The sequence below is a fragment of the Puntigrus tetrazona genome, chromosome 15 (assembly GCF_018831695.1).
Source record: "Puntigrus tetrazona isolate hp1 chromosome 15, ASM1883169v1, whole genome shotgun sequence".
NCBI lineage: Eukaryota > Metazoa > Chordata > Actinopteri > Cypriniformes > Cyprinidae > Puntigrus > Puntigrus tetrazona.
This window is the reverse complement of record NC_056713.1, coordinates 15,799,911-15,824,053: the sequence shown is the minus strand read 5'-3', so window position 1 is coordinate 15,824,053 and position 24,143 is coordinate 15,799,911. Positions and strand designations below refer to the sequence as shown.

Sequence of the window (24,143 nt, the reverse complement as noted above, 5' to 3'; positions counted from 1 at the left end):
AAAAGAGATTCAAACACACGTCGATCATCAGCACACAGCTCACAACGTTTTCATTCAGAAAACCGACATAATATTTGAAGTATACAGACAGCATAGTGCAATGTAGTAGTAATTGTATGGTAGTATGCCATTTCGAACACAGCTTCTGTACTGATTTTAGACTTGAGTTATATTTAGCAGATTTTGGCAAATATTAGGTCATCCGGGTATTCCATGCATAGAGAAAAATGCTTACTATGCACATCGTACATACTGCATACTGTAAAAATATTAAGAGTAGTATGTTAGCGTGCCATTTCGAAGACAGCCACAGCCTAGCTATGATGCATGACTAAAAAGTTTCACAGCATGGCTGCATTCGTGTTTTACTGCAGTGAAATGTAATAAAGAACCTATATCATTCTTAACTTCGGCAGAAGCAGGTGCGTGCTAGAGTTCATGCCATCACTAAGAAACAACGCCCAGTTTAAAAACGCCCACTTTCGTTATGCAGAGACCTTAAACCGTCAATGTCATTAACTCGAAACCAAAACGTTTTTGTTTGCTTGCTGTGAATCGGTTTAAAGGAAAGGTCGAGTGTAACTTGAAGCATGGATATACTGTCGGCACTGAAGGCGAACGCGGTGTCTGTTATCATGGCTGTCTTGGCTCTGTTATTGTTGTGGAAGATTCGAGGAAAGCAGAGCGGTTTTGAGCGGCTGCCTCCAGGACCTGCGCCTAATCCACTGCTGGGAAATTTATTTCAGTTTAATATCAAGGAAGCATACGCTTATTATTTAGAGGTCAGTAGGTCTGTTTAATACTTTAATTCAGTCTTTTAAATTTGAGTATTGTCAGTTGGTGACTCACATGTGCAGGTAAACTATCCAGTTATGTTAAAGATTGTTTATGTTACATATTAACGATTATTTTTTTACCTTTTCTTGGTCTGGACTGCATATTATGTTTGTTTTTTTTTTAATGTTTTTGCTTGTTTATATGTCACTGCCACGCTGTTACTACGTAGGGGTCACTATTCTGAGATTTCCAAACCCTCTAGAGAAATTTAAAGATGCTGTTACCTTCAAGGGGGTTGTGGTAGAAGTATCAAAGATGGCTTGTATTTACTTTTTCACACACTGAAACGCCGTCTTTAACGCTAAATAACTTTAAGCAATTCCACTTTTAACTACACAGTGATATATCTGCACAAAAGAGTGTCCAGTTCAAACAAAAACACTACAAACGTCTTCAGACAACAATGCTCTGATATACATTACAACTGTATAAAATAACTATTAACTACGTTTAAGGTTATTATTCATCAATTTCTGAGATGATTTGAAGTATGTCTAATAGTACACATATGGTATAACACAGAAATATCCCATATCAAACCCATAATACTCTTTTTACTTTAGCTGAGTAATACTTATGGCTCTGTTATTACCATCTGGCTGGCAAACACTCCTGTGGTGATCATTTCTGGATATCAAGCCCTAAAGGATACTATGATTGGTCTCGGTGAAGAATTCAGCGGCAGGGCCATCTATGCCCTGTTAATGAAGTCTACTTACGGATATGGTGAGGTCGCTTGATGCCATTTTTTTTTACATGCTTTTTTTAAACACTTGTTTTAATCTAAGGAGAGTGAAAGCGCATTGTATGTGTGCGCAGGGGTTTTGTCCACAAGTGGAGACCGTTGGAAGGAAATGCGCAAATTCACTCTTACGACACTGAAGAGCTTTGGAATGGGCCGCAGGAGCATTGAAGTGCAAGTCAGGGAGGAGGCTGAGAATCTTGTAGAAATGTTTAAAAAATGTGAAGGTAAAATCATTTAGATTATCAGATGAAACAAACTGCAGGCATAAACTACTAAAGAATCTGATGCGGGATTCGGCGGTAGAACAGTTAAATCAGATAGGCTATTCAGTGGTTGTACTGTTCAGAAAAACAACACGTGGAGCAAGTTCTTGCAAGATGTACAATAAGTTAACAGAGCAAAAGTGCTGTGTGTAGATGTAATATACTCCACAGTACAAATCAATCAAGTGAAAGTCTGATTAAATGGTATGAGTTTTTACAACGCTCTAAATGTAAGAAACTTGAGCTCTTTGCTATTCTTTTCTCCTCAAAGGCTCTGCATTCAACCCTGCAAAAATGCTTATGAATGCTGTAAGCAATGTGATCTGCAGCATTGTCTTCGGGCATAGGTTTGAACCTGAGGATCCACAGTTTAAGTCTCTCATTCGGACCGTAAATACTTACTTCAGTATTCTCAGTAGTCCTCTTGGACAGGTATTGTACTCTAAAGATTAAAAAAATGTTTTGAATTCTATTTAAATATATTTTCAAATGTAATGTGGCGGCAAAGCTGAATTTTCAGCATCCATTACTCTAGTTTGTAGTATCACACGATCCTTCAGAAATCATTCTAATATGCTGATTCGCAGCATTTCATATAAACAGGCGAACTGCTTTATATATGTGTGGAAACCATTTTTTCCAAAATGCTTTAGTAAATAGAAAGAACAGTGTTTAAGATTGAATGTTTTGTAACATTCAAAATGTTTTTACTGTCACTTTTGATTGGTTTAATGCATCCTTGCTAAAAAAGAAATAATAGAAGACAAACATTAATTACTTTATTTTCTTTTCAGATCTATAATATATTCCCTAGGTTAGTCAGCCTCTTTCCCGGTAAACACCATCAGCTGTTTAAAGACCTAGAAGAGGCCAGGGAGTATTGCAAGCATGAGGCACAGGCTCGGATGAATATTCCGGACCTCTCCTGCCCGCAGGACTTCATTGAGGCCTTTGTACTAAAAATGAAAGAGGTAAATAATTTAGAGAAATGGCATTTAAAACAGTTCATATATAGCCATGGTAATACATACATTTACTTACACCCTCTGGTGGTAAAACTATGATACGATGTCAATTCCAGAAAACTTCTAGAATTGGTACGTCCCAAATTATTGTATTATTATGTATATTATTCGTTTTAATATTCACCTTTATTATCGTTTGCAGGAGAAAGACAAGCCTAACACAGAATATCATTTTGGCAACTTGATTTCTGTGGTGTGGAACTTGCTCAGTGCCGGCACAGAAACTACTTCATCCACCGTCAGACACGCTTTGCTTCTGATGATGAAGCACCCAGACATTCAAGGTGAGATCCAACAAATGTCTTCTCTTTTTGAGCTTCAAGCAGTATATGGTTTTACTTTGTCTGTTCCGTACAGAGCGTGTTCAGAGGGAACTTGATGAGGTTGTAGGACAGGAGCGTTGGCCCTCAGTAGAGGACAGACAAAACCTGCCGTATACAGATGCTGTAATCCATGAGATTCAGCGCCATATGGATCTCGCCCCCATCGCTATCCCCCACAAGATGATGTGTGACACTGAATACAACGGTTATGTCATTCCTAAGGTATTCTACACTCCATTACACTGTTATATTTTCTGATTATTTTTTTCAGCTATGTCATTCATAATGTAATTTTCTTATGTAGCTACTTAATCCTTATTAGTTAATCATGTGTTATTATTTATGTCTATCTATTTGTTATGTTTTTTTTCTAGGGGGTCATGGTTTTCCCACTGCTATCATCTGTGCTTATAGATCCGAAACTGTGGAAGAACCCAAATTGCTTTTATCCAGAGAACTTCTTGGACGCAGATGGTCGATTTCAGAAAAACGATGCATTTGTTGTATTTGGCATGGGTAACTTCATTGTGCATATTAGACCATAAAAATGTTGTGCTTTATACGAAAAACTAACCCTGTGAAGTAACGGTAGAAATCTGTCCACCAGTAGAGATTTCACACTGTCATCTCAGTCGCCTTTACATGATTTTGTTGCGCTATTCGGCAACAAAAACTTTTTAAGCATTGCGGAGTGAATTTAAGGAAGTAAAGTGCTGAATTTGACACTGGTAACAAGAATTAAGAAATTTCTATATTATCAAAATAGTTGATATCATAAAGGCCTTATTTAAAGCAAAAATAACTGTATTGTGATGTATATCATTACAGTGAAATAGGATTACTCATTTGGTGATATAACATGGAACGTGTATGCATATTTTTTTATAATATAACAAAAATAACCATGTTTAAAAAAGTTATTGCTTTAAAGGGCACAGACAATAAAACGGCTGATACATGGAAAATAATTTCTTCAAAAGATTTGAAGATTTCTGTCTGCTCTCTCGACAGGCAAGCGTGCGTGTATTGGTGAGGCTTTGGCTCGTATAGAGCTGTTTATCTTCTTCACGTCCCTCCTTCAGCACTTCACCTTTAAAGCCACAGTGCCACCAGAGGAGCTCAACACAACACCAACAAATTGCAGTTTTGGCCGCATGCCCACACATATGAATGCTTTGCCATTCCCAGGAAATAGAGGAACATGCCCACAGAATAACCAAAGAAAACATATTCTCATTTCAGTTTGATGCTTTTAATGGAAATAAATATGTCCAAAATTATATTATTGCACAAGTGGTTTTTTTTTTTTTTTTTTTTTTGGCAAATACAACATCGATATTTAGCATGTTCCTGTCCTCAACGAGTCTAGCTGGTTAACTCACTTTTAGCCGTGTGAGTGGATCTGACACACAATATTAGGTGTCTTGACATGAAAGCTTATTAAGTTTGTGGAATGTTTAGAAGGACATAAATGACTATTTTAAAAGTCAAACAATATTGGCACTTTTAACAGCTGTTTAACATTTATGTTATCACACTTAGGTGCCATTCACACAGAATTAACATTTGCATTTAAAAACACAAGCTGCAGGGTAGTTAAATGAGAAAAAAAAGACCACTAGCCTAGAGATACACTTACATTTTAAAATGTTTTTTTCCATTTCACTGCTCTGCATCTCACGTTTAAAGAACTCCTATGTGAACAGTACTTTATTCTGTAATATGTAGATGGCTACTGGACAAATCATAAGAGAAAGATGTGTGATAAATAACTGTACTGTATGTTTAACAACAGTGGCTTCATAAGACCTACACAAACCTTACCACATTGCAAAAAACACATCCTACCAATATATATATATTTTTTTACAAATTCATGCTTGACCACAGACACTTAGCACCCGGTTAATACCATTCAGCACTACAAATTGTGAGAAAAAAAAGATTTCTTGAGACGAACACAACTCTGCAACACATCTGTGCAGTTCTCGCTACATCCACTAGGTGGCTTTTGTTATCAACGTTCGTTAAACCACCTTCACTTGAAGGATACAGTTTAGATGCAACATAACATATGGTCTAAATCACAGTGAAAGTTCTGGTACAATATAAATATCACTATTATTACTGCACTTCCGTCCATGTTGACAGAAAAAGAATGTCCAGGTGAAGTAACAAATAAGGCGTACAGTGCAAGAAATGATCTCAATCCTTAGTGAGTGGTTCAAAAATGAGGGCATACTTTGATTTAAACCTTCATGAAGTTTTGGAAACAAACTGTTTCTATGTTTAATAGTGTTGTTACTGTTGCCTATTAACTAAAATACCTAGTAATCCTCTTTAAACTCTATTGTAGGCATACAGTTCACAGTTGGGCTCTGTCATGGCACTAAATGAAAGGGGATTAGGCCATCAAGTGGAATGCAGAAGCATAAAAAAGGAATTAAATTTCCTGCTGTTTAGGAGAAGGCCTAGAGCACGCCGTCCTGGTTGAGCAGGTTACATAAGAGCCATATAAAACCTTCATATTAGATATTTAACACCTCCAGAGGCACAATATCAAATCAGGGTGAGGATGTGACATAATGTCAGGGGAACTTAAGTCTAGTACCGATTTACTGTTTATGAAATGAATTATTGGTGCTTATACCGTGTGTACATACAGTCTCGCCAAAAAGCATTTGGCCTCTTAAACTGCACAAAAAAATGAATATAAAACCAAAACATAAAACCATGTGGCATCTGCAGTTATGATATACTACCATTCAACAGTCTCTTATGCTCACAGAGGATGACTTTTTTTTTTATTAATAAATACAGCAAAAGCAATAAAATGTGTAAAATATTATCACAATTAAAATACCTGTTTCATTTTCAAATATATTTAAAAAAATAATTTATTCTTGTGATGGTCCGCATTATTGCCTTCATGTCACTTTTTTCTTCAGAAATCATTCTAACGTCCTAAATTTGGTGCTCATTTCTTATTATCTATGTTGAAAACTGTAGCTTAATATCAGAAACTGTGCTTTTTCAGCGTGCTATGATAAATAAAACCTTCAAAAGATAAGTATTTATTTGAAACTGCACTATGTAAAAGTCTTTTTTGATCTATGTAATGTATCCTTGCTGAAAAAAGTAGTAATTTCGTACAAACCTTACTGACCTCATATTCTTAAATGGTAGCAGATAAGTGGCTTAAGGGTCCAAAAACGTACTGCTGGCTATTTGGTGATTTTTCAGGCTAGGTGATGTTTGTGTCTTACCTGTGGATTTTAAACAGATAATCCTCATGCAATCAAAGATATAAATGGCTTTGTGGGAAATTAGTCTTTTTGACTTGATCCAAAATAGTGGCACATAATAGAATGAATGTAGTTTCCAAAATGAGGTATAGTGGTAAACAACGAATAAAGTGGGTCGCCAGGCATAATGTGAGAAACGTGATGTAGTAATATCCTTTTGAGAGTTAAAAACAATGAGACGCTCCATGCTATCTGGCTTTGTTTGTCCAGTCCGCATGGCTCAACAGTAGCTCTCGGAAAACGTCACTGCTCCTTCCCCGGTGCACTGCGGCAACGCTGGCACGTCCAGCCCGTTCAGAACCTGCTTTCGGGCAGAGATGTAGCAGTACGCCTTGCCTTTCTTTGCTCTGGGATGGTAGTGATGCTGAACAGCCGGTTGGGTGGCTGTGGGTGTTGGGTCTGAGGACAGCTGGCTGGCACTGTCCAGAGGGCAGTCTGGAGAGCAGGCTGGGTCGTGCTCACACAAAGGACCTGCGCCTCCCTGCTGTGTGTTACTGCCTGTATTACGCTGGTCCTCCAAAATGCTTATACCCAGTTTCCATCGCTGCCATTTCTTTTTGATTTCCGACTGTACCTGGAATCAAAGACAGGATATGAGGAAATAATAACGACTTGCCTAAAATAAAATCTATAGATATAAAAGAGTTCAAGCGTATCACAATGTTAGTTTGAATGTTTAACCAACATGTGCTGTTAGACGCATATCCAACAGAAGGTGCCAGTGTGATGGCTTGCATATTATTTTTTCAGTCTAAATAACTTAAATAGCTCATAAAGGTAAGTAATACATTACAAATATTTGTTTATATTTTATATGTACATATGCCTTTATATATAAATATACACACATATTTAATACTTAAAATAAACATGAAATAAAATATTAAACATTACAACATTTTTAATTTAGTTTGTTGAAGCACTATATAGACAGATTTTTATTGCAATTAAAAAAATGGTTTTCTATAATTAGTATACTCTAAAATATAATTTATTTCTGTCATTTAAATTAGAATTTTCACCAGTCATCAATACAGCTATTTCTCCAGTCTTCGGTGTCACATGATCCTTCAGAAATGATATATTATTTAACAGTTGTGTCACTTAAAATCATACTTTTTCAGAACCCTTTGATTTACAAACAGTATACAGCATCTATTCAAAGCAAAAAAAAATCTATCACTATCACTACACATTCTTGCTGAATAAAAATGTTAATATATATTAAAAAAAGAAATAAAAAAATATACTGACACCACCCTTTTGAAAAGTACTGTATATTATTACAAATGATTTCTGTTCATACTGTATTTTATTCGATAAAATACATAAGAACCCTTGAGAAAAGTATTAAAGGTTGCAAATAATACAATGCACCAAAATTATGATAAATGAATCAGCATGGCTGTGTATACATGCATTATAATATAATACATTACATTATAATGTAAAAAAAATGTTATATTATAATATTATAATAAATAATGTAAAAAAAATGTATATTTACAAATAATTTAAATATATACAGCAGATTCATCTTACCTCTTTATTGACAAAGCAGTACAATATGGCCACCAGAAAACCCTGTGGGGCAACAGAAAGTGTTGTGTCAAAATGTATGAATCGTAAGGATATTCAATCAGTACATTCTAACAGTGCATGGTAAACAAAAAAGTAAGTAGACTGTATGAACTAGGCCATGTTGTGACACAGTCTGTCTCTCTTGATTGCCTTAGTTGTACCTGAAAGGAATTGAAGAAGAGTTCAAAGAACAGGTTGACATTACGAAGCACGCCCTCAGTCTGTTCCTCTGTCATCACAGCAAACACCACCTCGTGAATCCCTAACAGCGGGATGAGGGTCAGCGTGGACTTGGCTAACCTGAGGGAAAATGAATATTAAAGACTCAGATTATTCAAAATGGCTTTTTTTAAATTTAATATCAGGTCAAGAGTTCATTTCTTTGTAGAAAGAATGTTTTTATATTAATTCATTCTTTCAGATAAAAACATTTTTAAGGGCAGATTTTACAGGCAGATTAAATGACAGCATGTACTGTGGTTAAATCAAGAATCTAAAAGACCTCTATCATTGTTATCAAGTTATCGTCAGATTTCAATCCGAATTTTATTCCATTATGCATAAATAGGATACGAGCTTGAAGGCTACAAATATAGTCTCTGGTGAGGAAAAAAAACTGCTCCTTAAAATGCGTGCTACCCTCAAGGCTGACATTTGAAGAAGAGGATGAAACATTTTCTTTGAAAACGGTTGAAAAGCTTGCTGGGGCACTTCCATTTTACATAACATGGATGAATTCATGCATAGACATTCTGCAAACACCAATAGATTAAGCAAGTCTAAAAAAAAAACAAACGGATGATACTGATGAACATAGTACAAATTAATTTGTTGAAATCAGTCAAGTTCTTACCTAAATTTATAATCCGTATATCTCATCTGATGTGCTTTTAATTTGGAGACGAGGATCTGAATAATCCTTATAAATATGAAAAAGTTCACCTGCAAAACATGGTCATAATTCTTTTTAAATATAAACAGTCACACGTAGAAAGTTCAGTGTATAGACACACAAGACTTCTCATCCTGTGTAATGAGGGAAAATGCATAAATTATTCCAGCCGAGAGTGACGGATCGGCGGCCGCAATCATTTCTGAGCGCACTAAAACAGTTCCTCAACACAATCCTCAAGAATGCTCCAGACTAATGAGTCATCCATGTATAATACATGAACGAGAGTATATTTAACTGGTTATTCATACGCTGCATTCCAGACGACTCGGAACTTGGAATTCTCCGATCTCTCACTTAAAAATAACCACTGAAACAAAGTCGGGGCAGATCCCCACTGCCGTTCAAATTTGGTTGCTTTCGAGTGGAAGTGGGAGAACTCCACGTCCTGAGTTGTCTGTAAGCATATGTGAGCGACTAGCAATATCAGAGAACAAATTCAAATTTAAGACAAATTGAGGTAAAGACTCACTAAAATCGCCAAAAGGATTGGCGTTCGGATGATCCACCAATATGCCATATTTTCGTTGATCTCCCAGCACCTTGAGAAATGTGTAGGCACATTTGTAATACTTAAGCAAAGCTGCTCTTAATCTTTAACCAAATGAAAGAAAGCTGTTGCATCAAGACTTTTGGCACGTCTTACCTGGTGTTCTCATATAAGTAACGGACAACTATCCAAGGCACCACAAAGAGCACAGGTGTTCCTGTTAGAAAAAAAATATATATACATGAAATACAAAACAGCTCGGCAAGATGAAAATGTCTGTATTTTATTAAATATCTTACTTGCTAATATTTTAAAGTGCCCATATCCATATCCATTATGGAATTTTGAAAAATGACCTCATGCGGCGTGTAACGCAGCTCAAGTGAATGTAAACATCCTGCCAAGTTTTCAATCTCAAAGTACACTGCGTATAAAGCTATTGTGACATGATGAGATCAACTTTCTGTTGTTTTTTTTTGCGTTGGTCTTAATGAAAATGCAAATTATTTTTATTCATTCCACTAGATGCTGCTTTTGGAACTAAAAATGACGGTTTCACCTGTAACTCTCTACACAGTGCAAAGCAAAACTGCGCTCACAAACAATGCTTTAGCAGGTATTACATCACCAATCGCCGCAGATTAGCAACGCGCTAAGGTGGGTTTTGGAAAAATGAACAGCTGAGAGAATCATTTGGGAGTCATTGAGCAAGTAAGGTCAAAATAAATGCATATTATAAGACTTTAAATAAACTTTAATTGACCTTGCATGCATGTCAACCTGTTGTTGTGAACTCCCAAAGCCAAAATATGGATTAATAATATATTACACATAATAAAGACACTTTAAATTATAATATTGTAATATTTTAATAAATTAACTTTTATTCTTTCATTTTCATGAATGTATGCAAATTACACACCCCAGCCAATGCAGAGGTATACACAGAAGTAGCTGTTCTCAGAGAAGACCATCAGCACCAGCAGGTTGTGAAGATATAGACCTTCTACCAGTAGCCAATAGTAGTTTGCCCCAACACAGTACTGCATCAGGACCTGCGCCACACGGCAGCCTGACATCACCTGTGGGAGTAACTGAGTACATGTAGTCTGGATTGTATAGTCCGATTCCAAAATCAAGTACTTTTAATTAGTACATTGAACACATTACATTTTTAATGCTCGTAATCAGATTACAGATACGTTTTTATGGATTACATGATTATTATTCACACAACGACAGCAAATCATTCTTAATTTATTATTAAGCAAGCAGCTCTTGGACCATGGACCATGTAAGAAACAAAGGGATTCCCAAATCTTTTTTGACATGTAATACTTACTTGAAATATAGCTGAGGAAGTTAATATTAAAATATTTTAACAACAGTTCAATGTTGCTCAATGGTCACACTGACAGGCAGGTAAACAAAATAAATATATATATATATTTTTTGTGTTCAAGGGTTTAAAATGTTTATTTTACATTTTTATAACTGAATTGATTATTAATTTTTCTTGCATTAAGCTCAGTTTGGGAATCCCTGATATCATTTAATGTTTAATGCATTTTAGTGGGTATAAAATTTTTTTATATTTTCTCTGTAAATCATTTGTTTAAAAGTTTCCTCCGCAGGCAAAATTGGAAAATAATCCACAGTACCAATATAAAAAATATTATGATATGACATTAAAATGTGTATAAATCACTTGTCTGGTTTTTTTTAATGACACTGCCTAACATTGGCACAAGAGTAAAAGGTTAACTGGAACATGAATTTAAAAAATACTTTTGACTTTGCCTCCTCGTTTCAGAAAAGCATGCCATTGTGGGTTTTTTTTGTGAGTTTTGCGGAAAACCTCAAGTAAGCGAGTGCAGGATTCGTCACTGTATTTCTGCTCACCTGGTCACTTAGAACGATTGAAACATCTTTGTTGTCCCTGAACTCAGGAGCGTCTTTCATGAGAAGCGCGTCTCTCGTGAGGATGGACACGGCTCGCAGGATGAAAGAGGCAAACAGATTGGTGTGGATGTAATTACGTGTGCAACGGAGCTTCCTGCATTATTACAAAAAAACAAATTAAAATTGTCATTTTATTCACAGAGAGCTGAAACCGCAATTCACCTGCCAAGCTAAAGGATCTCAAGTGTTAAAGCACAAAATGACTATAGATCCTTAGTAAAATCACACATTAATTACTGCATGCTGCACAACTAATTGACATGAGCGCTTAATTATGATATAGACTTGTAATCATCAAACCTTAAGGTTCAGTGAACTTATTAGAAATAATATGATTTTTGGTCAGTTTATTTAGATCTACTGTAATGGTTATTTTTTTCTTCCGCGTGCCATTTTCTCTATGTCTTTGTGAAGAACACCTGCCACTCACCTGAATATGAGAAGTATTACAAGGGCTAAAGACAGGCTGGCCAGGGATAGAGAGTAACCAACTGTGTACATCACCCTAAAATAGGCCAAGATCATCATCTGATTCTCCTGTGAAGACAGCGAGCAAAAGAATAGCACTATAGAGACATGAGTCATTTTAATTCATGTGACTGCTCTGAAAGAAGAACCTTCTCAGACGTCTCGCGTAGGACATGAAGGCAAAGCTTCAGAGCCCTGAGTAATTCATTCTTAAAGACTTTCAGACATTTTTCTAACTCTGCCATACTGACAGCCATTGAAAGCCTCAGGCGTAGAGTAATGACAGCTTTATATTCATGGATCGCACTAGCGAGTAATAGCCTATAACTCTGGAAAATAACTCTGCGAGCAGGAGATAAAGTCTGCTGTGCCAATAAGAAATGAGTGCAGCGCTCTCTGCAAACGACACTAGTGTGGCTGCTTTCCAAGGGCTTTGGTTTATGAAATTACAGAACTGCATAAAATTCATGCAGCTTGTTTTATATTTTACATAAATCCTCTATACATCACAATCAAAATCGTTGACTTCATCTCTTGGCTTCTTTCAGTGAATATTTTTAGTCGTTTTGAACAATGGCATGAACTCGTGCCTGGCAGGGCGCTAAAGAATTTACTTTATATAATAATCTAGTTAGGCAGGAATTTAACTGGTATTTTAATTTGAATTTGAACAACAGGAAGTAGAATTTACTAAATTCAACATAGCCAAATAACTAATGTCACTGTCGCATAACATGAATAATTACATAATTACCCTAACTAATTATGCCTATTTATTTCAGTTTCTCTAAACTAAGCTCTTTAACGGTCCAAAAAAATGTACATAGCCAAAAACAAATCTTTACTGAGCCATACAGTACAACTAAAGGAGGTCTACCAAAACTTTATTTCATATCCTTTTTTAAAATGCTAAAAGGAAATACTTTTATTCAGCAATATGCACTAAACTGATCAAAAGTGACAGTAGGCATTTATTGTACTCCGGAGATCTCTATTTTGAACAAATGCTGTTCTTTTAAATGTTCTATTCCTCTAAGAACCATGTGACGTTAACAAGCATAAATGACATTTTATACTATATCAATATAGAAAAAAGTTATTTCAGATTGTAACTGTATTTCACAATACAAATCCAAAATTTTGATTTATTATAATATAAACAATACATACAGTACATAGAAAAATAAGCACTCTGCTTAAACCTATTATTCTTATAATAAAACATATACACACTCATTTTAGGTTTCCTTCTCATTTTACACACCATTAATGCTTTTTTTGTGATCTCTTTACCTGTTTCTCCTGGTTGTCATCCGCATTGCATTGTGAGTGGTCTCTCCATGTGCGGCTGTCGTTAACGGTGAGCCACTGGCCATCTAGACCGCATTCCCGTGACACAAACCCATTACGCACTACAGAGGACAGAAACAGACAACATCTCTTTCAGTTACTGCTTTCAGACGTGTCTAATATTTGAAAGCCCACCATGAACCTTTTTATTAATTCAGTGCTGACTGAACACAGTCACATAAGCTATAACCAAACGCATGATTCATATACATATTCGTTCTTATAGTTGGCATGATCTAAAATAATATAACACTCTTTGAAAAAAAGACTTGAAAAACTGTCACTAAAGCAGGACTCTTTCAAAATACCAATACTAAAAGTAGTACTGTATTTAGTATTACTAATGCTAATATCAAAATATTACTGTTATATTACACTTTAATATATAATTATATTACACTTATATATTACAAAATATATTACACTTTAGGTACACATATGTACCTCTAATATGTACCATTTAGGGATAAACAAGTATGTACCTTTTAGCTTTTGTACCTTAGGGTACCACGTGAGTTTATACCTTACTATGGTTTTGACCTGGCAGAAAATAATATGCCAATAAGTCAAAACAGCTTAGAAGCTGCATTTAAATATCCTGATATCCTCTTACTACACCGTAGGATTATACCAACAGCTTTTGCATGATTCATACAGAAAATTCCATAATTGGATTTTAAACATAAACATGTTTTTAAGATAAACAAATGATTGGAAATACTGTTATCGTTTATTTACCTTCATGTTCGGCTTCCATTGACTTTCTTTTTTTTTTTTGTCATACAATGAAAGTCAAATGAAACCAAAACAGTTTAGTTACAGCATTCTCCAAAAAATACCCTTTTTTTGTTTCTAGTAAATCTACGTTTGGAATGGCACAAGAGCGAGGCCAACATTTTTGTGTAGGCTATTTCTTTAAGCTTTAAGTTAAGGTGAACTGAATTAAATATGTGCATATATGTTTCCATACCAACAGGCACTATTACTGGCAGCCATACCTTGATCATACCAAGGCAGATACCAAGGACACGGCACTTTCACAGTTGTGTTGGGAACTCCATCTGTCCAACAAGCGTACATATCAAACATGCTTTTGCAAAACAAACCTAATGGAGAAAATAGACTTAATGTGAATATGACACTGATCCGCACAGGTTCAATACCTCTCTATACTCCTGTCAGAGCTTACATTATATGTGAAATTGTATATCTGATTGTCAAATTCCATCATGTTAAAAGTGTAACGTTATCCTTATTGACACTCCATAGGCAGGCAAGATTTATATTGTCAGAAAGATTCATGACAAACATTTAGAGTGGTTAGTGAAACGTTCCTCTCTGTGTTTATGTATCTATATAGACATAGTAAATCTCACCTAGCTGTTTTCTGATGTTGATATAGAAACACACACACACACACACACACAGATGAGATGAGCTAAAGCCTACCCGAGGGGGTGGGTTGTGAGCTTATCTTCATGATGCACTCGTTCCGATACCTGTTCCATTCCTGCACTGTGTCCTTCACCGTCTTCCCACTCACACTCTGAAAGACACATGTGACACCTGGCTGACACCTGGTTATCTCAAAATGAAATCAAAATTGCCCTTATTTACTGCTTTGATACATGTTTTTGGCCTTACTGTCCAAAATTCATCACCCTATGCATGCAAGAAAATCTGACTGTTTTCTGTGCTTTTTGCCACACTATAAATTCACATTCCTTGAAAAACCTTTAACATTCATAGAACCTTTACACTGCATAAAACGTTCTTTAGATTATTAAAATGTTCTTAACACTATGAAGCGGTTAAGGCATCACTGCAAAAACACCCTTCTTCGATCGTTATTGTTTATTACAATGAGAGACTTTAACCTTCAAGTTCAAAAATGACACACAAGCACTATAACAGAAACAGTAATAGGTATTGCAGGTCATATGAGCTCTTTATGTAAGCATACACACACACACACACACACACACACATACTTGCTGTAAAATGTATATGTTAATCAATACCTCAGCTCTGCACAGGACAGCTAGAGTGAGGAGGAAGATGGTGGGGGTGCTCTTCATCACTGAGACAGGTACCAGGGGCCATACATCTAAAGCTGGGCCCTCGTCCAACCAGAACCAGGGTAGGCCATTCTTCCAGACCTACATGCTACCAGCTGCACCCTTCAGGATCGAAACACAGCAGAGAATACTAAGAGAAGCACAGATCTGACAGCTTGAAAATAATTAACAACCAGATGGCTTCAAGCTCTTGAACCGCCGGTTTCTATCTGCCCATACTTATGTGGTCATATTAAATCTTCTGAAATAAAACATCTGCACCTGAAAGAAGCCCATCTGTCCCACACCTGCATTAGCTTGACAAAGGTTTGTCACTTTTTCTTTATGTATATTTATGTGTATTTAATTTTTCATGTCACTTCAGAAAACCAGACCTGCCAGTAAAGAGTAAAGGTTCTTGCACACTGAGTCTGAAATGTTTAATAATCGTCATGCTTTCTGATCAAAATGCTTTGTTACGGATGCAAAAACGAAAAAAAAAATCCTCATCCAAATTTTTTTATTTTCTACAATGGACAAAAGTGATTGACACAACACGAGGACATGTTTATTTGTATTCAAATTTTTACTCTATATTTAAAAACATTAGTTATTTAATAACGCTGTTAAATGCAATCTTGAATAAATCTCAATTCAATATATTTTTAGCCTTTTAACCTTATATATTTAATGTAGAATTTAAAAATATAGAATATCAGACATTTATGGGCAAAAAGGTTTTTAAGATTAGTCATTTTCAAATCTGTAATATCAGTTAAATATGACATCGCGCAAACCAGAAGAACTAAATACACTGAGAAAATTCCTTTGAAATTATGGATTAGAGCATGAATTATGGATGAGGAAACACATAAAAGATTAGTAGTTTCTCTAAAAATAAATACGGCCTTTGTCAAAATTGGGTGACTGAGCCCTTCAGCAGACAACAAAAGCCAGACGCTGCTGCTAAATCTCAGCTCAATCGATCATGGTTCATGGAGGAAGGTCATTTGAGCTCCTTTTCTAAGAAACAGTTGACTGAAGTCTGTTCAAGCGTGCTCGAAAGGAGGAAACAGTATGCTTAAACCAGATGATGTAAATAAAGGAGTGTCCTGCTAAATCATGTATGATCAGGTTGGTGTTGAATAATTTAGTTGGTTTTGTGTTAAACAGGCTGGAAAGTACTGAGGGTATAAAAACCCACATGGTGGACTTACAAAATGTAATTCGGGTAGAGGACACCCATGTAATCACTCTAATCGCACTGTTAGGAGAATATAAACAGAGTTTACTTCTTCTTCCTCTTAAACTTCTCTCGTAATTTCAATAATTAAATACAAAGGGAAAAACTTTGACCTTGGGCACAGTCTGAGTATTTAAGCTTCAGTTGATAATTATGATTATATAATTAGTTCTGTAGTTGGTTATATAAACATATATACAGGTAATATTTCCTTTAAAGGTTTCCCTAAATAGTGGTACAATGAAGTAGTTTTGAATCGCTTACCCAAATGTTTGGATATGGACCCAATTTAGTACCAAAAATTACTGTATTAAAGAACAAATATTTGAATTTATTATACACATATTTACAGAATCACATTAACAGAATAGATCAAAACAATTTTAATATTTAAATGTCTCTAAAATGTCTTTTTTGGATTTTTTTTTGTTTTGATGACAATGAGGGCCAAGTGACAGATGAATTTGTGCCAAAATGCAGTAATAACTTTAACAACAAAACTTCAGCTTCTCCGTATTTTGCTTAATTGTTGCATTTTAATTTAATTGCATTTAGCATTGTTTTCCCCAGTCATCTATGACCCTGGAACTTGATGTTTGAGAAAGCGTCTTGAGCATATGTCATCAGCCTTTATTTACGTAACGACTGTGTTGTCATGCTAACATTTAAGTTCTGGGCACTTGTTTAAACAAATCATTTCTAAGTGGGGAGTGTTGCGTGACTCTGAGTTAGAGTTATGCAACAAATTAGCCATGAAGGCCGTAAACCAATTCTGCGACGTTTGTATTGCATCACCTTTAAAGTTCTGATTAATTCATTGAATATACTAAACCCGGGACATCCATTTGCGCCCCAGCCAAATATATAATTACATCAAAACCCTGGACACAGTCAAATGACTCTAAATCATAACAGTTTGCCAACCTTTATGGCACACCAACCGACATTTCACAAGCAACCATTTAAGGATAAGAAAAGAGGTCATTGATACAATACATGAGCATTCGCCTGCCAGTTAAGTTGGTGAACGTTTTTTATTCCAGGCATATCAGTTTCCATAAGACAATCAACAGGCACAACATCACAGAGCTGCTGGAAAACAGTCATAAATCTGCTCAGAAAAAAAAAAAAAAAAAGGGAAAATGTACGTAGACAAAGTAGTTCATTATTAATTTACTTACAGTACATTTAATACAGGCACAATCCTCCTGGGGTAACCTGTGGTAAAGTAGTCGAAGTCTCAATAATGACATCTCATGACTCCTTGTGGGATTTAAAGCAGCAACCATCAGGTTATCAGCCTTGAATCCTATACTATGTCATTCCACCCCACTTACTCTACCATTCAAAGCTTACGCTTACCATGATATTGTGAAATATTGTTGCTGTTTTCTGAGTATATTTAAAAAACATTTTTACGTCTGTGAGGGCAGTGTCACATGATCATACCGAAATGATTCAATATGGTTATTTGCTGCTCAACATTTATTATTAAAATAAATGAAATGGTTTTGCTTAATATTTCTGAAGAAACTTTTTCAGGATTATTTGGTGAGAAATTTCAAAGAAGCACATTTATTAAAACAACTTTTTCAATAATGCAAGGCATTCACTTTAACTTTCGAACAAATGAATGCATCCTTGGTGCATAACAGTACAATTGTTTTTTTTCAAATCTCAAGGATGCAAACTTTTGAACAGGTTATGACTTACAACAAAAATATTTATAGGAAAAAATGAGTTTAACGTGCTGTTAAATGATTCATCGTGATTAACCACATCCAAAATAAATGTTTTTGTTTACATATGTGTTTGTACTGTGTATATATCATACGTTTACATATTAAATATATTTATATATTATATAAATTATATGAAAATAAAAATACAAAAACGTAAATATTTTCCAAATATTTTCTACATGTGTGTGAATTCATATATACATAATATACACAACATACACACACATATATATTATGTAAACTAAAGGATGAAAATAATCACAATTATGACAGCACTGATTTTTAACTGAAAAGCATGCGTTTCAGCAAACAACTGTCACATTCCTTGAAATTCAGCCCAAAAAGAATTTATGATTGGCAACTATCATAAGCCCTTCCCTTCACTTAATGCTCTGAGTGAAAAGAGAGAAAAAAAGCTTATGTTTTAGACGGCTCTGCACTCAGAGACCTCCTCACACTAACAGTGTGTGTGGTAAGTGCAACACCAACCAAACCTTAAAAGCAGCAACATTAGTGAGCCATATTAGCTACGGCTATATACTTGTTTACACAACTCGAAGCCTGCCTGCAGTCTGACCTCAAATGCCCCATCATTTATTACCCATGTAAGCAGACGACGTATCCTACTGTGGCATCTATCTATGCGCTTTTTAAAGTAGTAGTCTAGTTTACCCAAAAATGAGAATTTGCTCAGGCCCTTCAAAATGTTGGTGAGTTCGTTTCTCCATCAGAACAGATTTGGAGAAGTTCAGCATTACATCACTTGCTCACTAACGGATCACGTGCAGTGAATGGGTGCCGACAAAATGAGAGATACATTTCTTTGAATCTGTTTTGAAGAAGAAAGAAAATCTGCTTGTCTTGGATTGCCTGAGGGTGAGTTCAGCTATTTTTTTATTTTTGGGTGAACTATTACTTTAATACATTTTTTAAGGACCACATCAATCTTGCATTATCAAGTGTCCAGCATCATATTCCTGTCATTTTCAATTGTGAACAAATACAGAATACGTCATAGTTCGCAGTGGTTTGCAGAAGGCATTTTTGCTAGAACTGTGCTATTGCATTAAACCCCCAGATAGTTTGAGTTAGATGTTGCTTTGTTAGTTTGACAAGCCAAATATAACTAATATAAACCATCAAAGGTCTGTATTGTGTTTGATGGGTGAGTGTTGTTCTCCACTCAGAGAAGTGGAATGCAGAATGGGCATGTTTGGAGATCTATTAAAGCACTGAAACACAGGACCTCCTTGTACTAAATTTAACGGCATGCGCTCTCTGTTCAAAGAAGCTTGTTTAACATTCCTATACTACATCTTTCATAGTGATCTATGATCATTAAAAATGGTTTCCCAAAACAAATCCCAAAGTTCAATGGGTCAAAAAGTAAAAACGTGGATATTCCATTAGCCGTATCAGATTATTTATATCTTCGGCACCGTAATGCAGTCTCTGTGAGCATATGCAGTCCAGCCTTTGTTTGGAGAGTGATTCAGAGATATTCAAAAGCAATCAAACATATTTTAAAGCTGAAAATGACAATAGGTTGCATAAGAACATAATAGTTTGGTGACAGTTTAACTAATTTTCACTATTAACTAGCTGTTTATTGGCATGCAGATTTTGGCTGTTTATTATCACCTATAAAGCACATATTCTACATCCCTAATACCTACATTTAATAACTTTATCATTCTTAGAGCTCAAAATAAGCATTACAGTTTTTACATTTTACATTTCATACGATTGCATATAATTTCTTAGCAAAACAAACCCTAAAAATTAAGGTACATTCTTAAACCTAACTTTTAGTGGGGAGCAATAATATACTGAATAAAGACATACGACTGAAATCATATGAATTCATAACAATTCATAACGATCAATGATTTGCCAAAATGTAAAACAGTTACAAACTGCTGTAAAAACATAATAGAATCTCCCAAATGTCCAAGTCCACTAAAATCTTACGTACCTCTTTTTTACATCACAATTTGATTTATGCTCCTAAAATTTGCAAATAATAGATTTCCTATTACAATTCAGAACGTGTCTGGCATTACAAAGGCAAACAAATCTGCATTTTGCCTTAGTAGAGCAGAAAACTCCACACTCACAAAATGCCAACATCAATTAACTACAAAAGTACACCTTCACTTCCAAGCATCGCAGTTTTAATGAGAAAATCATGGATTGAATTCCTTTCTGGTACGTTTCTCCAAACAAGTATTAGGTGGACGTTCAGTGAACTGTGAAACACTACAATATTCCCCCAACATTCAGCCCACCACGCTGCACATCTTCTCTCTGCCAACGTGTGTTTCAAAACAATCATTAACACATCATCTGAAAATAGACAGCGTAGTTGCTTTCTATTCCTGGCAAAAAGCAAAAGCAAGATACTCCTGAGACCCACAGCTGTAGGAACATTATAGTGTTGTGGTCAGGATCAGCCTGGCATATCCCAAAGTCGTGAAATACAAAACAAGATGATCAAAATAGCACCACTGTATGATCCAGGAATAAATCAAACACTGATGCCGAAATACAACGGGAAGGCTGTGAACATAAATTTTTTTAAGACAAATAAAAAAAATGAAGGGGTGTAAAACCATTTGGCGCTTGAAAAACAGGGTTCTTAATCATATAGGACAATGCTTTATTCAGGTCTTATGGCATAGTTCTATCTTTCCGCAAACTGCAACGGACAATTCTGCAAGACAAATCACAGAAACAGTGTTGATCTGTAATTGTTTCCTCTAAGAGTTTTAAATCAAGCATGTAAAGCTGGCAGACAAAGCTACTGTATGCATGCCCTAATAAACAATCAGAGATGATTTGAGAGTCTAAACTCTTGACTGAGTGAGCATAAAGGACTCAAGGATTATATTAGCTGCTTTCGCTTTAGAGCAAAAGCGTTCACATGAACACACACACGGTCCTATTAATTGATTATAATGATTATGATGAAGTGGTGAAAAACATTAGCACTGTGTATTTTTCTGTCCCTGCTGTGATGCCAAGGCCACCTCCTTTTAACACTCAGCTCATATAAATGGCTTCATATTTGCACACAAACAGGGCCAGGAATTACTTCAGTAGGAGAGGAGAATACATTTCAGCATGAAGCGTGATAAAATAAAAACCTTTCTTAGTCAAATCAATAAAGTTGGAAATACGAAGTTTCAAAAAATTAAAGTAGTGCAATTAGTGCATTGTGTTTATGTATTAATTCTTGTTACTAAATCTAATCATAAAGTGCCACATTATATCACAATTTATCTTTTGGTAATTTAATTATGTAATAACTGACACGTAATTTACATTTCAAGCAAAAACTCGAATCCAAACACGATATCCAAATACAAATAAACAAGCAGAGATTTTTGTTTTTAACAAACTTTAAATGTGATGATGCATTTTATACTTATTTTGTACAACAAAGCAGACTAATTAAGTTCAGTATCTCTAATTTGTCAGTTAATTGCATATAATTAGTTAGTCAGGGGAAACAGAGGACAGTCTTTTTTCCGAGAAAGCCTAGAATAAGACTAACTTTCATGAATGAGCCCATAATGCCAGTAATAATGTAATTAAATACTAAAGAGGAAGAAGATCTTATGACTCCTTTGTCCTTTTTTTTATTTAGTGACTGCCTATCACAATACAGTTTAGATCAATTCTAACACTGGTCAAGCACCTCAGTACAATATTTAAAGCAGATTCGTAAACATCAACACGTTTTACTAGGCTATTTAGAAAATTTCAGATGTTACAAAACGACAAACTGTATGGGTCATTTGTAATGCATATTTTTTAATAGCATATTTTACTGCAATAATAAAACATTGTGGTCCATCGATATATTACACGCGTATTAAAAAACACTTTATATATTATTATTATTATTATTATTATTATTATTATTATTATTATTATTATATTATATTACATTACTATCTAACCGTCCAGACAGTACGGGAGAAGTCTTGAGCTCCACTGTTGAGACATGTTGTGTTTTCTAAAGACTGTCCCACGTGCTTTCCTTTCACTGGCACGCCGTTAACTAATTTCAAGCTCTGTGAAACAATGAGTTCAATCAGACTTTACGGTTAATGTAAATAAAACTATAAACACGTTAATAACAAATGTAGCCTAAACACCATTTAAAAGGCTGCGCGTGACTAACAACTCCCTTTAGCCGCGACTATACACAAATAACACATCACCTCCTGGCTATTACGATACATAAACACCTCTGATTATGGATACAACAGATTCAAACATACTCGCATAGCAAGTCTGTTTCTATCAGCTGAGATGTTTTTGACTGGTTACCGCTGAGAGCAAGAGCACATTTATTTAAAACGTTATTAATAATGCATAATGAATACCGCAACACAGACAGAATTACAGTGTTAAAAAACTTGTCACGTGAAGCAAATGGTCAGACTAAATTAATTTGCAAGCGAAACGCGCGTCGGTTATGAACCATATGCATGACAGAACGAGGCGTTCAATTTACTCACATGAAGAGACATCATATCATATTTGATCAATTAGGTGAAAATCTGAATCGCTTTAAATAGCTAAAAGCATATAACAGGTACATTGTATAGACGAAATCAGAATTTCACTAATAGGCTGTATTAAATATTCACTCTCCTACCTTTCAGAGTTACATGTTCTTAAATAGCAAGAAATGTTCTGCGAATTCCTTTGGTCGCGTGGAAAGGTGCTGCAAGCCAATTTAATTTCCTCGGTAAATGAGAAAAGTTGTTTCGCTCGGTCCCTCGGCAAAATGAATCATTCTGTAAGTCCAAAGTCAGAAGAAATGAAGGCGCGCTTCCCCGCGTCCATCTCGCAGACGGTGTGTGAGCGCGCACAACGCGACGTGCGGACGCGCGTCACCTATAAAACGGTGCGAGACAGAAGGATGTTCTTGTCCTTTAAAGGGGCAGGAGCCAAAATTGCGTCACACTCCGTGAGAACTGACCTGGAACCGTGATTTTACACCATAAACTTAAATCGATGATTTGTGGTATACTAAACCGAATCAATGGAATGAAAACCTCAAACAATGGTACAGACAAAAAACGCGTGGGTTGAAAAATGTTGCTGGTGTTGAAATGTTTGTTTGCATTGTTATAAAACTTTCCTCACATGGGTTGAGCCCATGCTTGCTCATCGTGCCAAAAATAGGTCACCGTCTATCATCAGCTATCAATAGCAGCATTACCATTCTGCCATTTGCAAAACCTACAAAGAAGCAACAATAATGCTCAGCCTATTGAACGCTCGGTCTTCCAGAATAGCAATTATGATAAACAAATCCGCACCCAAACTTCTATTCTTTTTACATTTCTGGAACTAACATTCCATGTAAAAACTGCACTTGCATCCAAAAGCGACAATAAACATTTCTGCGGGCCTATGTTTGAAATGCACCTGCGTAAGCATTACAACAAAAATATGTATAACACATTTACTTTACATAGTCTGGCAGAAATTGATAACAAGTCTTGTAATAACCCAGTTGTATTTATGGCAGGCATTTGCTGACAGGATTAATGTCAATTAACAATTAACAAAACGTTAGCCCGGTGTTAATATTTAGCCTTTGTATTAATGTAAATCACAAATGACCCACTTTCCACCAGGCTAAATGCGTTTTATGCATTAGCAACTGAAAATCTACAGTGGGATTCACTGGTAATGCATAGAGCAATTACTGATGAATTCTCGGATGAATGTGTCATCTAATTTTACTTTCTACTTTTAACCCGTATCAGTTGAGTCA

At 35.5% G+C, this 24,143-nt stretch overlaps 2 protein-coding genes across 5 annotated transcripts; one reads left to right on the top strand and one right to left on the bottom strand.

The window, feature by feature from the left end:
• Nucleotides 1-482: 482 nt before the first annotated feature.
• On the top strand, nucleotides 483-4,388 carry LOC122358646 (cytochrome P450 2M1-like). Its single transcript, XM_043258519.1, is given in 10 exon segments — nucleotides 483-782; nucleotides 1,401-1,563; nucleotides 1,657-1,806; nucleotides 2,117-2,277; nucleotides 2,640-2,816; nucleotides 3,013-3,154; nucleotides 3,228-3,415; nucleotides 3,568-3,709; nucleotides 4,205-4,351; nucleotides 4,354-4,388. Coding segments are annotated over 10 exon segments (1,497 nt in total). The 5' UTR covers nucleotides 483-590.
• Nucleotides 4,389-4,907: 519 nt separating this feature from the next.
• On the bottom strand, nucleotides 4,908-23,325 carry gipr (gastric inhibitory polypeptide receptor). Of its 4 annotated transcripts, none has more exons than XM_043259887.1 (14): nucleotides 23,013-23,325; nucleotides 15,323-15,481; nucleotides 14,751-14,847; nucleotides 14,300-14,362; nucleotides 13,245-13,363; nucleotides 11,914-12,020; nucleotides 11,424-11,577; nucleotides 10,444-10,615; nucleotides 9,678-9,738; nucleotides 9,504-9,573; nucleotides 8,933-9,021; nucleotides 8,241-8,379; nucleotides 8,041-8,082; nucleotides 4,908-7,072 (listed from the first exon to the last, which is right to left on the bottom strand). In XM_043259887.1, exons 2-14 carry the CDS (start codon nucleotides 15,377-15,379, stop codon nucleotides 6,719-6,721), a joined length of 1,524 nt encoding a protein of 507 aa, XP_043115822.1. In that variant the 5' UTR covers nucleotides 15,380-15,481; nucleotides 23,013-23,325; the 3' UTR covers nucleotides 4,908-6,718. The 4 variants fall into 4 exon arrangements, with proteins under 4 accessions (XP_043115822.1, XP_043115819.1, XP_043115821.1 ...); XM_043259884.1 differs by having other exon boundaries at nucleotides 14,300-14,407; nucleotides 23,013-23,321; XM_043259886.1 differs by having other exon boundaries at nucleotides 10,444-10,603; nucleotides 14,300-14,407; nucleotides 23,013-23,314.
• Between the last annotated feature and the right edge of the window lie 818 nt (nucleotides 23,326-24,143).